This window comes from Opisthocomus hoazin, chromosome 1 (assembly GCF_030867145.1).
Source record: "Opisthocomus hoazin isolate bOpiHoa1 chromosome 1, bOpiHoa1.hap1, whole genome shotgun sequence".
Lineage (NCBI taxonomy): Eukaryota > Metazoa > Chordata > Aves > Opisthocomiformes > Opisthocomidae > Opisthocomus > Opisthocomus hoazin.
Genome location: NC_134414.1, coordinates 11504659 through 11516426, shown reverse-complemented (window position 1 = coordinate 11516426; position 11768 = coordinate 11504659). Strand labels below are relative to the sequence as shown.

Below are 11768 nucleotides of genomic sequence, written 5' to 3'. Positions count from 1 at the left end.
GAAAAATAGCCTTTTATAGCAATTCACAGAAAATGAAGCTTTGTTGCAGTATGCTCATTTCAAACAAGTTTTTGTCAGCAAGGTTTCTTTGACCCAGGTGGAAACTTTTGGTCAAAACCAAAGCAAGTGCCACCTGCCTGGCCCAGACCAATCAGAACAGCCAAGCCATTGGGTAGGCACCCTCTTTGCAGCAGGAAAGCACAATCTTACCAGTTGAATGGGTTTCTGAAGTGCACCTGATCCCCTCATTTTTAAGGATCTCCATTCTTTTTCATCACGGGAAGTTTTCTTTTCCAAGGATGGGCAGGAACAGAAAAAGAAGCACGGAGACAGTGAGAAAATACCAAAAAGCAACTGTCTTCTAGCTAGCTCAGGTTTAAACTCATCCAAACTACCCCATTTAAACCTACCCCTTTCTGTATGGTGGCAAATATAGTACAGCTTCAGCTCAGAAGTGCGGCTACATTTCAGACAAGCCTTTAGTGAAATTTTGCGAATGTGAACATTTTTGTCCTCTTCTGACCTGCACATAGCAGTAAACACATCTGGCTTCACAGGTACTGGGATGCAAAAAAAATACTCTAAATCATCATTAAATTAACTTCTTTGTGTATCTGACCTGTGGAAAATCACCAGATCTATGATAATGTGGCATAAAATAGATATAGGAAATTATTTAGGATAAGCTGGAAAAATTTATTATACATTACTACTGCTGTCACTGAAATAAGAGCTAACTACCTTCATGCTCCCATCACATGTCAATATTTCACGGACATGCTCTTTGTATTGGAGTTGGCCAGGCTTGCCAGAAAAATGCTCTCCTCATCAAATCGACATGAACGGTGATTTCCAAAACTGAAACAAGTGCAAATGAGAAAATGTCAGTTAACATGTATCAGATATTTTCATTATATGTGCTATTTAAATGGAGTATTTTACATCATGATCATTTGCTTGTTGAAGTAATAGAAGTGTTTAACTTCTTAGATCTCTGCTAATGCACACTTATCTTTTAAACAGAATCTATTGTAAAAAAAAATAAACACTGTCCATAAAATGTTTGCAGATGAACATTCATTATCTCCCCTTGAGCCCCAACCACTTAATTACTGTCAGAGATCTTTAGATTAAAAAAAAAACAAACAACAGTATGAACCTGCTTCATGGCTCAACCTAGACCCATTTAGTTCAAAATCAATCGACACCCAAAGCATCACTGATAATTTTATCCTGGGAATAATCAGTATGGATAATAGTGTCTGGGGCATGCTAAGATGTTTCTCTTCTCTTGTTTAATCATTTACCTCTAAAAGCCCCCATTCCCTTCAACAGCAGGCACACCTAACAGTGACCGTGTGAGGCAGGAAAACACACCTTCTGGGTGGAAAAGATCAGGTTCCTAATTCTGATGCCACTGACGCTTACGCTTCTCCTGTGTACCGATAGACAAGCCACAGCCAAAACTTCTCACAGGCGGGTGCCGCACGCTGGCCTCAGATTTGACATTTACGCACTGATTTTAAGAGGCTTAATGGACTTCATCTCAGAAGTTTTTCTTCTATACCTAGTGGAAAAGGGAATGGAAATGAACAGTATTCCTCATAAAAACACTACAGACATGCGTATCCATACACGTGCACGTACACACCGCAACCGATTCCCCAGGAATCTCGCTCTTGCGACACGTACCATTCTGCCCTCTCACTCTTCTCTGCCGCTCTGCTCTGTCCACGCTTCCCTTTCACTGCAGGCAAGCAAGGACGCTCTCACCCACCCATCATACTTTACCCACTCTTTGAAAGCTTCTCCTCTCAAGGCCGGCGCACATTGCGTTGGCACGCTCCCAAAACCCGCTAACAAACGGCAGATTAAGTGGAAACACGGAAAAGAATTTCAAGCATGTATTATACTTGCTTGGAGTCCAGCGTGCAACTTTTAAGACGAGGGCTGCCCTCTGAACAGGCAGGCCTGGGAATTCAGTTGCAAAACAATTACAGATGCAAGAAAAATACCTTTCCTCTGAGAAAGAAACTTGATGTTCTGCAGTGCTGTAGGCTTATAAGTTCACTGCGTGCTCTGGAAGAGCTCGGCATGGCCTGTGCTTTCTCGAGACCTCAGTTTCCATCTCCAGCACTGCTCTCCAAGCGAGTTATATCACACTAACTAGAATTTTTCTTATGTCAGCCTCTTTAAGATGCAGAAGGCTGTAGTCCTTTCCATTCACAACCAAAACAGCCCCTCTCTACCCATCCGCTGTCCTGCCTTAAGACACAAGAACAATGCGGCATTCAACCTGACTCTGCAGATCATTGGCAGCCATCATCAGCTGGACAATGAAATTTCTGGTATCGCGTCTGTATATAGCTCAGTTACCTGTGTTTCCGTGATAAACTGTCGGCTGCATCTTTCTGACAGTGTAAAGGTCTGGTTTTAAAAGAGCCCTATCTACAGCATTAAAGCAAATAAACTCAGAATGCAGCTTCCAAACCTGCGCAGCAATGGCCCAACCCCACTCTGCATGAATACGCCGGCAAAATTGCCACCCGCTCAGGTGGGAACAGGCGAAAATGTCGAGCTTTAGCGCAACAAATCTGCCCACGTTATCTGAGATTTCCTCTTCTTCCCCAAAACAACCTGGAATGTTTGCATAGGGCATACAGTAGAAGGAGACTCTCCCACCCCTGAATGCACTAAACTTGCTCCATACTTTTTGATTTTTTTTTTCCTCATTTGCCTTCAGCACAGCTCCACTCTGCCAGTCATCTTGAGAGATTAAAAGATCTCGGTCCACAGTCCAGTTGAGAACACAGGTCCAGTGGATGGGAAATACGTCCTGTAAGCCAGGACTGGTGTTCTCAAGCCCACGTGACGTAACACGCACATCCAGAGATCAGGAAAGGTGTGTGGATAGCAATTCCCAAATCAAAAAGTAGAACATTTCTGCACTTCAGTGTTCCTCTAAAAATCTGTGGGTCTCACCGTTGGCTTAGGAGGAACTTTCTTCTTACTGCATCAACTGAAAGAAGGTAGACCTGATTTATGACCTTATACTGACTGGTTCAAATTCCTCCATAGTTTATCAACCCTAAAGTTAGTAAAAAATAAAAGTGACTCTTTAGTCTAAGAGGTTATTTTCAGTTTTAACTAACCTGAGCTCATGACTGCAACAATTCTATGAAAGCTAAAATTGATTACTACTGTCCAAAGACACAGAGTAATTAAGCCTACTGGAAAAAAAAAAATTAAATTACTGCTATAACACATGGGGACAAAAGAAAACTGAGGGAAAATAAACAACACTGAGGATATTAATACATCTGTTCTGTATCTGAACGTTCTTCCAAATAAGTGACTGAAATGAGATTGGGAGTGCAATCCAAGTATGGTACAAATACAGGAACGTCTGCATTGAAATTCCATAACATTTCTTTATTCACTGTGATACATTCCAACAAAAGTGCTCCAGATAACAGCCATAAAGTAAAGGAAATTAAAATAAAACGTCAGAAAAAGACCATCAGATACATATGGTGATTATTCATATTTCAAAGCACTAGTAACTGCTTGTATCTGAGTGCACCAGAAGCCCACATGAGGGTCCATGTTTTTGTACGCTGCACCTATAAAAATAATAATCATAGGCAGCTCTAGCAAAAAATGTTTTTCAGAACTAGAGCCAAAGCCATCACAAAGATAAAGCACCATCAGGCACATGTTTACAAATGCCATAGTAATTAGTAGAGTGTAAGAAAGGCTTAGCTGAATTAACATTTTCCTTCTATACCATAGGGAAGCTCTGCTTAGATTCATTCCTTCCCAGCTCTGCCCTTTCACACCAGGGACTTGCATTTGCCCCACACCAAGTGCCACAGGCAACTTGGGAAGCTTCAGGAGACAGCGAGAGATGGATGGAAGAGAAATTGCAACAGGAGCCAGCATCTATCCTCCTATTTAAAGAACAATATTGGCATGGTAGCATGTACTTAACCACGTTACTGCAATACAGGGGCACAATCCACCTGAGGAACACTGCTTGTACAGACCACACTGACTTCCCAAAGCCATTTACTGAGCTACAAGTATTTGACTGGACTGATTTTACCTACAAAAGGCAGTTCTTGTTTCAAACTACAATTCTGCTATAGTAAAAATATAAGTCACTTATCTATAAGAGACAGCAGAGCATCGCTCCATAGCAAACTCAGATTGCACTCTATAATGTGGCTCTATTCCAGCTGCAGAATTACCGCACTGTGCATTTGCCAAGAATTATTTGTAACTCAACAATTTGATGGGGAGGAGGATTCCTACCCCAAATAACACAAGAAACAGAAGTCAAGATGCCGTATAAATGACACTGTCAAAGGGACACGACTGAGATACACTTCTAAATCTAGGATTCCTCTACCTGGTGTATTTTTAGGTAGAACAGCATGGATCTTCAACTAAAAGGGGAAAAACTCAGTAGAACCCTCTTCCTGCTCTCCCCACTGCCTGCTTGCAGGCTGCAATTCAGGTGGCCAGCAAGACCAAGGACAGGCTTCCCCTCTGAGATACGAGTTGCTGACATGAGATTTTCCTTAAAAGATCTAAGCAGATCATAACAGAATACAAGCCTCTGTCCCCACAGGCTTTCTACAACAGCATATTCATAGGAATCCTGCCAGGCACAAGGCTATGCCCCAGCCACTATGAAGATTTAAGCCCAGGTATGATTTGTGTTTCCCAAAGCAGGATGCTACGGCACTGCTCCTATGACCAACATCATCTTCACAGTCAAGGCCTTGCAACATCAGGGTCTGTTTGCTCAAAAGGCATTTTTCTTCACTATGTTACTAACAAAGTCTCAAATCACTCAGGCCGAAAGAAGGTCAGAAGTGTTACGCAGTTATTCACCCTTCACGCTATTTGTGTGGCGTTCATCTCCCACAGCGCATGCCTTGCCCTTTTCACACTCCCTTTCTCATGCAGGAACACAAAGATGTAATGTTTGGGTTGCAAACACCATTAAATGCCCCTCTTCAGCCCCCCAACAGCATAGAAATATTTTCTTTCAAAAGTTCAGATCAAAGCATTTCTACTAATCCTAGGATTTATTAAAACAAACATTGTAGGCATGAGATAGTCAACAGCGTCCCTTTTATAAGATTCTTTGGAGACGGTTCTGATTTCGTACTGTTTACTGATCCGCCCCTAATTAATCTTCAGTTGCTCAGCTGCAAATTCAGCAAGTCCACCTGCTTCTTCCCCACCCAGCAGATGTTCCTTTCCCCCCAGTTTCAAGCTGTAATGACAGCACCACACAGCCCCTGTCCTGAGAACAAGGTGGCTTGCTTGAAAAGCTGTGTATCACATCCCAATGTCACAAGATCGCATCACAATCATTTGCAGCAGAAGTCTAGTCTTTCCTTAGATGAGTAATTAAAACCAGTCATTAAGTGCTTTCAATAGTTTCATTGTCTTTATCCTTCCCTGCAGTCAAGGTAGTTGCCTTTGATCCAGTAACAGATCTGTGCGTATTTGAGGGGTGTGATGCGAACGGCCACATTGAAGTCCTGCGGGGTGCCATTCATGTCCACCCACTGATGGCCTGAAAATATTCCAATAATTTTACGCTCCCATTTGTGATTCTGCCTCTTCCACATCCTCACGTACACCCCAGATCCACTCGCTCCCGGCTGCGCGTCACACTGCTGGTACAACAGGTCATACGTTTCGTCTTTGACATCACAGAAACGGTAAACCAGATTTCCTGGGCGATCATTGTCGTAGCCAGAGAAGTGAATCCTCCCTCCGGGCAAGTGTCTTGCTGGTGGGCTCACACCTATCTTCATAAACTTTCTTTTATGAGGCTTCTTGAGCTCCAGCAGGGCATAGTCATAATCCATGCCAATGTCATTGGCGTTGCCTTTGATCCACCCTTTGGGGACATGTGTCCGTTTCACTCGGATCCACTGGAATTTCATTTTCTCAGGCATTGCCGAGTTGGTGATATTGGCCCCTTTGCTGCCATCTTTCAGCTTGGGCTTCAGGAACCCTACCCGCAGTTTCTGAGCTCCTTTGACATAACTCTTGCCATCATGGATACAATGAGCGGCAGTAAGAACGTGTTTTTCAGCCACTAGCGTCCCTGTGCAACCTGTAGATAGCTTCACTGACGTGGAGAACGGGTAATTCAACAAGAAGTCTTTCCCAAAAATGCTAAACCTGCTATCATAGCCATAGATCTGCCTCTTAGTTCGGGATTTGCCTTGAGACCCATCACCGCTGTTGCTCAGAATATAAATGCCCACTTCAGTTTCAGTGAGGCTACCATTAGCGTACAAGGTTTCGTAGGACAGGTAGTTCTTCACTTCTTCGTAAGTGGGCAGCGGAGAACTTTTGTGGCACGCTGGGCCACACGGAGATACCACTTCCAGTCTGGCTTCAGCATCAAACTGCGGTTTGTCCAAGTTAAGGGTAGACTGTGGCAGGATAACCGGAACTCTGTAAGATGGCCAGGTTGGCTTCCAGTGAGAACTGGAGGGCATCACATCTTTAGCAGCACACAAAAGGAGGATTAAAGCAGACAAGCCTGCCATTCTGAACGCCGGTCTGTGGGAAACAAAAGGAACTCCGGTTACTCACCCAAACACGTTGCAAGATTAACCTACCTCACTAAGTAACGGCCTGCTAACCAAGTAAAAGGTAATAAGCATGCTATAATAAGGGTCAAGCCATTTGAACAGAGCCAACTATCATGAATTTCTGCAGGCAACTCATACCAGAAGAAGGTTTCTCCTCCACGTAGCATTCGCTCTCCCCGAGGCTTACGTGAGAAAGCACGATACGATTACACGAGGGCAGCTAACGAAGTAGGTTTATAATTCTTGAGGGAATGTTCAGTTAACATACTGTCTTACTCCTTTATAAACTCAATTAATTACAAATGCAAACCAACCCCCTCTGAGCACAGGGAGGCAAACGGGACTGCAAACGTGTTTATGAACCGCAGGCAGAGTGCCTCAGACTGCAGAGAACAGTGTGCACTAGCACTGCGTCAAGAAAATGTGTAACTTTAGTTTATTTGAAAATTAGCCATACAGCTGGATCGCTGCAGGAGGCATTGCGCCCTGGGCAAGAAGGCAGGCAGGATCTCCCTCATACAAGGATTATTCAAACAAAACTTCACAATTATGTTGAGCTTACACATATTTAAAACCCTGCTGAGGTTACACTGATCACAACTGCAGGTTCATTCCTGAAATACCTCAAATGAGTAAGCCAAAGCAAATCACAGAGATGACCACAGCTATCTAAGAATAAAAAAGAAAAATCCTTCCCTCCAGTGCTTTTTGTAGGAATACTAAGCTGCACCGAGAAAGACTTCGGAAGCTACAGACTGCTAAAGCCCAAAGGTGTCCAATTCAAGTACTGGGCCTGGATTCTTCCACTGTTGGTAGCACCCTCTTTGGGAATGGAGGCTATAATTAAAGCACACAATGTTCAAAATATCAATTGACTCATGCAGGACATCAGAACATTCCCATTCCAAAAAACTCAGCAGATGTAGATGAACAGAGCTAATGCTACTGATGCCCACAGAGGCAGGTACTGACCCTTCCAGAAGTGACCATTCTGCTGGCGATTTTTTTCATTAACAGACAGAACATCTTCAAAGGGACGTATTTTTTTCCAGAAGGGCTAAGCTCGTTAGAATGTGTTGCTTTATACCTAACAGGCAAGTCATGCTGCAAAATACAGGCCATTTTAAACATGAATCAGAACTGCATAATTTTGGATGTCCCAAAACTGGAAAATACTTGCTTATGTATTCAAGGAAAACCATCAGCTCCTCCGGCTCCTTCCACAGCAGAGATTAATATTTGATGCGGCTGGGTTCTTCAAGCTATCAGATGAGATAGATAGTCTCACGTAGGTGTAAGGATAGCCCAGGGAACACTTGCTGTATATCAGATACACTCCTTGTGTAACAGTGATTAAGAAAACACAGAAGCAGCAGGTAACGGGGACAAATGACACCACTCCATCCCCACAAAGACAACATACACTAGCATAAGTCACCTGCTAACTGTCCTACTTGTGACAGTGAGGGTGTACGCAGAAATGCTTACTGGTTTCCCAGTCAGAAGCTGAGAACAGACTAAATCACAGTCATGCTGTGCATCAGGCAGCAGATCCCATCATTAAGAGCAAGTATTTAAAAGCAGCCTGCTCTCATGTGCTTCACAACAAAGTTCTTCCCACAGATTACATTTGAAGCTTTCCTGATGGATGGAATCTCTTTCTAAATTGCACCACTCATTCTGCTTCTTGGATCTAAAAATCGTTCATGCTAATTGAGCCAACACTGGCCTCTAGCTGGTTTATTCAGCTGGCAGGGGAAAATTGGAAGTGTCTTGTCAGTTGTTATTTGCACAAGCAGCAAGATCCCCCTGTGCCCGTGATGAAGGGACTGCATGCCCAACAGCTTCTCTGCTTCCTCCAAGAGCATCCTCGGGGCTGAGAAATCCCTTCTCCCTGCAACTGCCCTCCCTACCATCACCGCTGCAGTAACGCCAGCGCTTCCCAAGGCAGTTTCAGTCAGCAGAGGGCAGCCGCCCTATGAAGTGAACACGACAGGAGCTGGGAATCATGCTGGTCCCAAAAAAAGGCTTCAGGAGACGACGGTATCTCTGCCTGTGCTGTACTCTGTAAAGCGGTACTCACCTCACCTCACGTCTCCGAGCAAGCCTTCCCACACCCCTCCCCTGCCGCCTCTGTGCTACGATCACACTGCAGATACATGGGATAAAAAAGCCTCCTCGTCAGCTACAGAACTCTTCTATTGTTTCAATGTTATTAAAACCTAACGATAAAATACAGTTGTGAGTTTATACCACCACAGAAGCTAAACAGAGCTCACAAACCAAGGCATTTACTGAAGTCTTTGTAATTATGTCTTATCTAGAGACATAACTGGTATTAAATCAGGTCTGGGCTGCAATAAATAGAATAAATATGCATTACTTACAACACGATGCCAAATTAGTGCATAGTACCTCCTTATCTGTAGATCCTTCCTCTTTAAAAGATAAAATGGTTAGGCAGAAAAATGAAGGAATCTAAAAAGTAGTCTAAATTTAAAGAGAAACCTGCCAGTTAGCCTCCTCTTTCCTTTTTTCTGTTTAAAACAAACAAAAAAAAACCCTGCAAAAAACAGAGTTAACACTCTCTATGTTCAGCTACTTACTCACGAGTGACCCTGAAAGATGCTCTCAAACAGAACAAACCGGTAAGAAGCGAGTACTTCCCTGAACGGCTACCACAAGACGACACTGAATGAGTTACGACGGGCTGCTCGACTGTAGTACTGCTCCTCTGCTTCTATTTAAACTCCGTCATAAACTCCATCCACCCTTTGGCGCAGCACAAAGCCCTGCTCTGATATCCAGCCTCGGAACCCCCTCGAAAGCCGTTTGTACATAATCACACTTGCTAATGGCATTAAAATTGTTTAGAGAATGGAAACAGTGACAGCTACCCCGGGGCTCCCCACGCCGCTAAAACACTTCACAGACACATTTTCCTGCCTGCTATGGGCATTCACGCCTGGAGATAGATGCTGGTGAAAGAGAACTGCCTTGTTCAGGACGGACATGAATCATTTTCTAATAAGCAAGTAATTTTTCTGGAAGAGTTCACTACTTCGGGGGTGGTTCTTGTAATAGATGGTTAAATAACAATAAATCTTGGAACATACAGTATGAAAGCCCGTGAAGTGAACAGCTGCCATTACATTTTGAAATGAAGAAAGTTTTTCCACAGTGCTGGGAGCCAGAATGGCAAAAAAAACATAGGAAAAGAAAAAAAGAAGAAAGAAAACCAAGAGAGTAAGAGACTCAAACCTGCCTCAAACCAAATTATAAAGGTGAACTAAATCACTGTCACTGCTGTGCCAAAATACCTCGGCCGCTTTTCTTAGTCACAGAACTTGTTAAAACACAGCAAAAGCAACCGAGCTGCGCTGCAAGAATTGCAGCAGCCCCACTGCCACGGAAACGCAGCATCGCTACCAGCCTGCGATGCGAGAGCCACGCCGCCTCGCCCGCCACACGGAGGGCTGCAGGCAGGGACGCCTCAGGAGACCCGAGACGAGCTCCGGTGCCGGCAGGCCGCGGGTGCCGGCTAACCGTGCGGGTGTGCCGACACGCGTGCCAGCGACAGGCGCCCGCAGAGCAAAGGGATCGCGCCGTGTGCTCACCGCTTGGTCCAGGGTAACCCCACCGCTTGGTCCAGTTCCGACGGAGTAATCCCACCGCCGGCTTTCGCCCTCCCTTCTCACCTCACTCCCCGCATGTGACGCGGCCCCGGTGTCGCCGTCCGAGCGCGAGCCGTGGCCCGGGCGGAGGGCGGCCGCCGCCTCGGACCCCGCGTCCCCGGGGCCACCGAGCCCCGCAGCGACGGGGCCTGGGCCGGGCACCCCGCCGGCCCCTCGGCCCTCGCTGGGGGCGGGAGGCCAACAGCCGCTCCGGCCGCCGCCGGGCCGAGGGGACGGCGCCTCGGGCGTCTCCGCAGCCCGAACGCCCGACGCTTCCCGGTCACGGCGAGGAACCCGACCGCAGGACGGCGGCGGCTCGGACGGAGAGCTGCTCCCGAACGCCTCCCGAACACGGAACGCGGCGACAGAGGGGTTTTTACCGGCTGTTTCCTCACCGGGGGTCGGGCAGCTCTCCCGCCGACGCCGGTGGGGTGAAAAACGAAGCGCTGCGAGAGGGGGGGGGCTCGCCCCGAGCCGGACAGCCCGGCCGGTGCCCCCGCAGCGCCGCGCTCCCCTCGGCTCCGCGCCCGCCGGCAGGTGAGGCGCCGACCCCGGGGCGCCCAGGGCACATCGCCGTCCTCCCCGCCGCCCCTTCGCGACCCGCACCCCGCGGCACCCTCCCGGCCGGCGGGACCCGCTACCTACCCGCACCCCGCGGCACCCTCCCGGCCGGCGGGACCCGCTACCTACCCGCTCCCCGCGGCGGCGTCTCCGGCAGCCGTCAGGCAGGTGGCGGGGCCGCGGCCGGGGCCGGGCCCATCCCTCCCGCCGGGCGCCGGCCCTCAGCGGCGCGCTCGGGGCGGGGCGGGGCGGGGCGGAGCGGCGCCTCCCGCAGGTGGCTCCCGCCGGGCCGGGCCCCGCTCCGCAGCGCTCCCGGCGGCCTCTGCCCGCCCCGGCCCGGCGGCCGCCCCTCCGCCGCCTCCCCGCTATGTTCCCCACCTCACGCCGCGGTTTTCGTTGATTTCCTGAGGTAAACCCGATGGTTTTTTCATCGTCTTTGTTCTCCCTCGCGGTGTCCCGGCACTGCGGGCACCTCAGGGGCTGCCACCCCCTCAGGTTTCGGGCGCGTTGGTCCCTCCGGCCATGGCGACTGCTCCGGCAGCGCCGCGGTCTGTCGCCGGCCCTGCCTCACCACGCAGATATTTAATTGTCAGACACGTCCTTTGCATGGGTTTTAATTACTCATCCTTCTTGAATCCTTACAATGACACAGAATCACAGAATGGTAGGGGTTGGAAGGGGCCTCTGTGGGTCATCTAGTCCAACCCTCCTGCCGAAGCAGGGTCACCTACAGCAGGCTGCACAGGACCTTGTCTAGGCGGGTTTTGAATATCTCCAGAGAAGGAGACTCCGCAACCTCCCTGGGCAGCCTGTTCCAGGGCTCCGTCACCCTCAGAGGGAAGAAGTTTTTCCTCGTGTTCAGATGGAACTTCCTGTGCTTCAGTTTGTGCCCATTGCCCCTTGT

At 47.7% G+C, this 11768-nt stretch overlaps 1 protein-coding gene across 1 annotated transcript; it reads right to left on the bottom strand.

Annotated features, from left to right (window-relative positions):
- Nucleotides 1–3431: 3431 nt before the first annotated feature.
- On the bottom strand, nt 3432–11079 carry PRSS23 (serine protease 23). Its single transcript, XM_075417165.1, has 2 exons — nt 10994–11079; nt 3432–6597 (listed from the first exon to the last, which is right to left on the bottom strand). Exon 2 carries the CDS (start codon nt 6582–6584, stop codon nt 5466–5468), a length of 1119 nt encoding a protein of 372 aa, XP_075273280.1. The 5' UTR covers nt 6585–6597; nt 10994–11079; the 3' UTR covers nt 3432–5465.
- Between the last annotated feature and the right edge of the window lie 689 nt (nt 11080–11768).

Bases quoted from the DNA above. Each gene is read 5' to 3' on its own strand.
- PRSS23 (XM_075417165.1), bottom strand. From the start codon at position 6,584: ATGGCAGGCTTGTCTGCTTTAATCCTCCTTTTGTGTGCTGCTAAAGAT.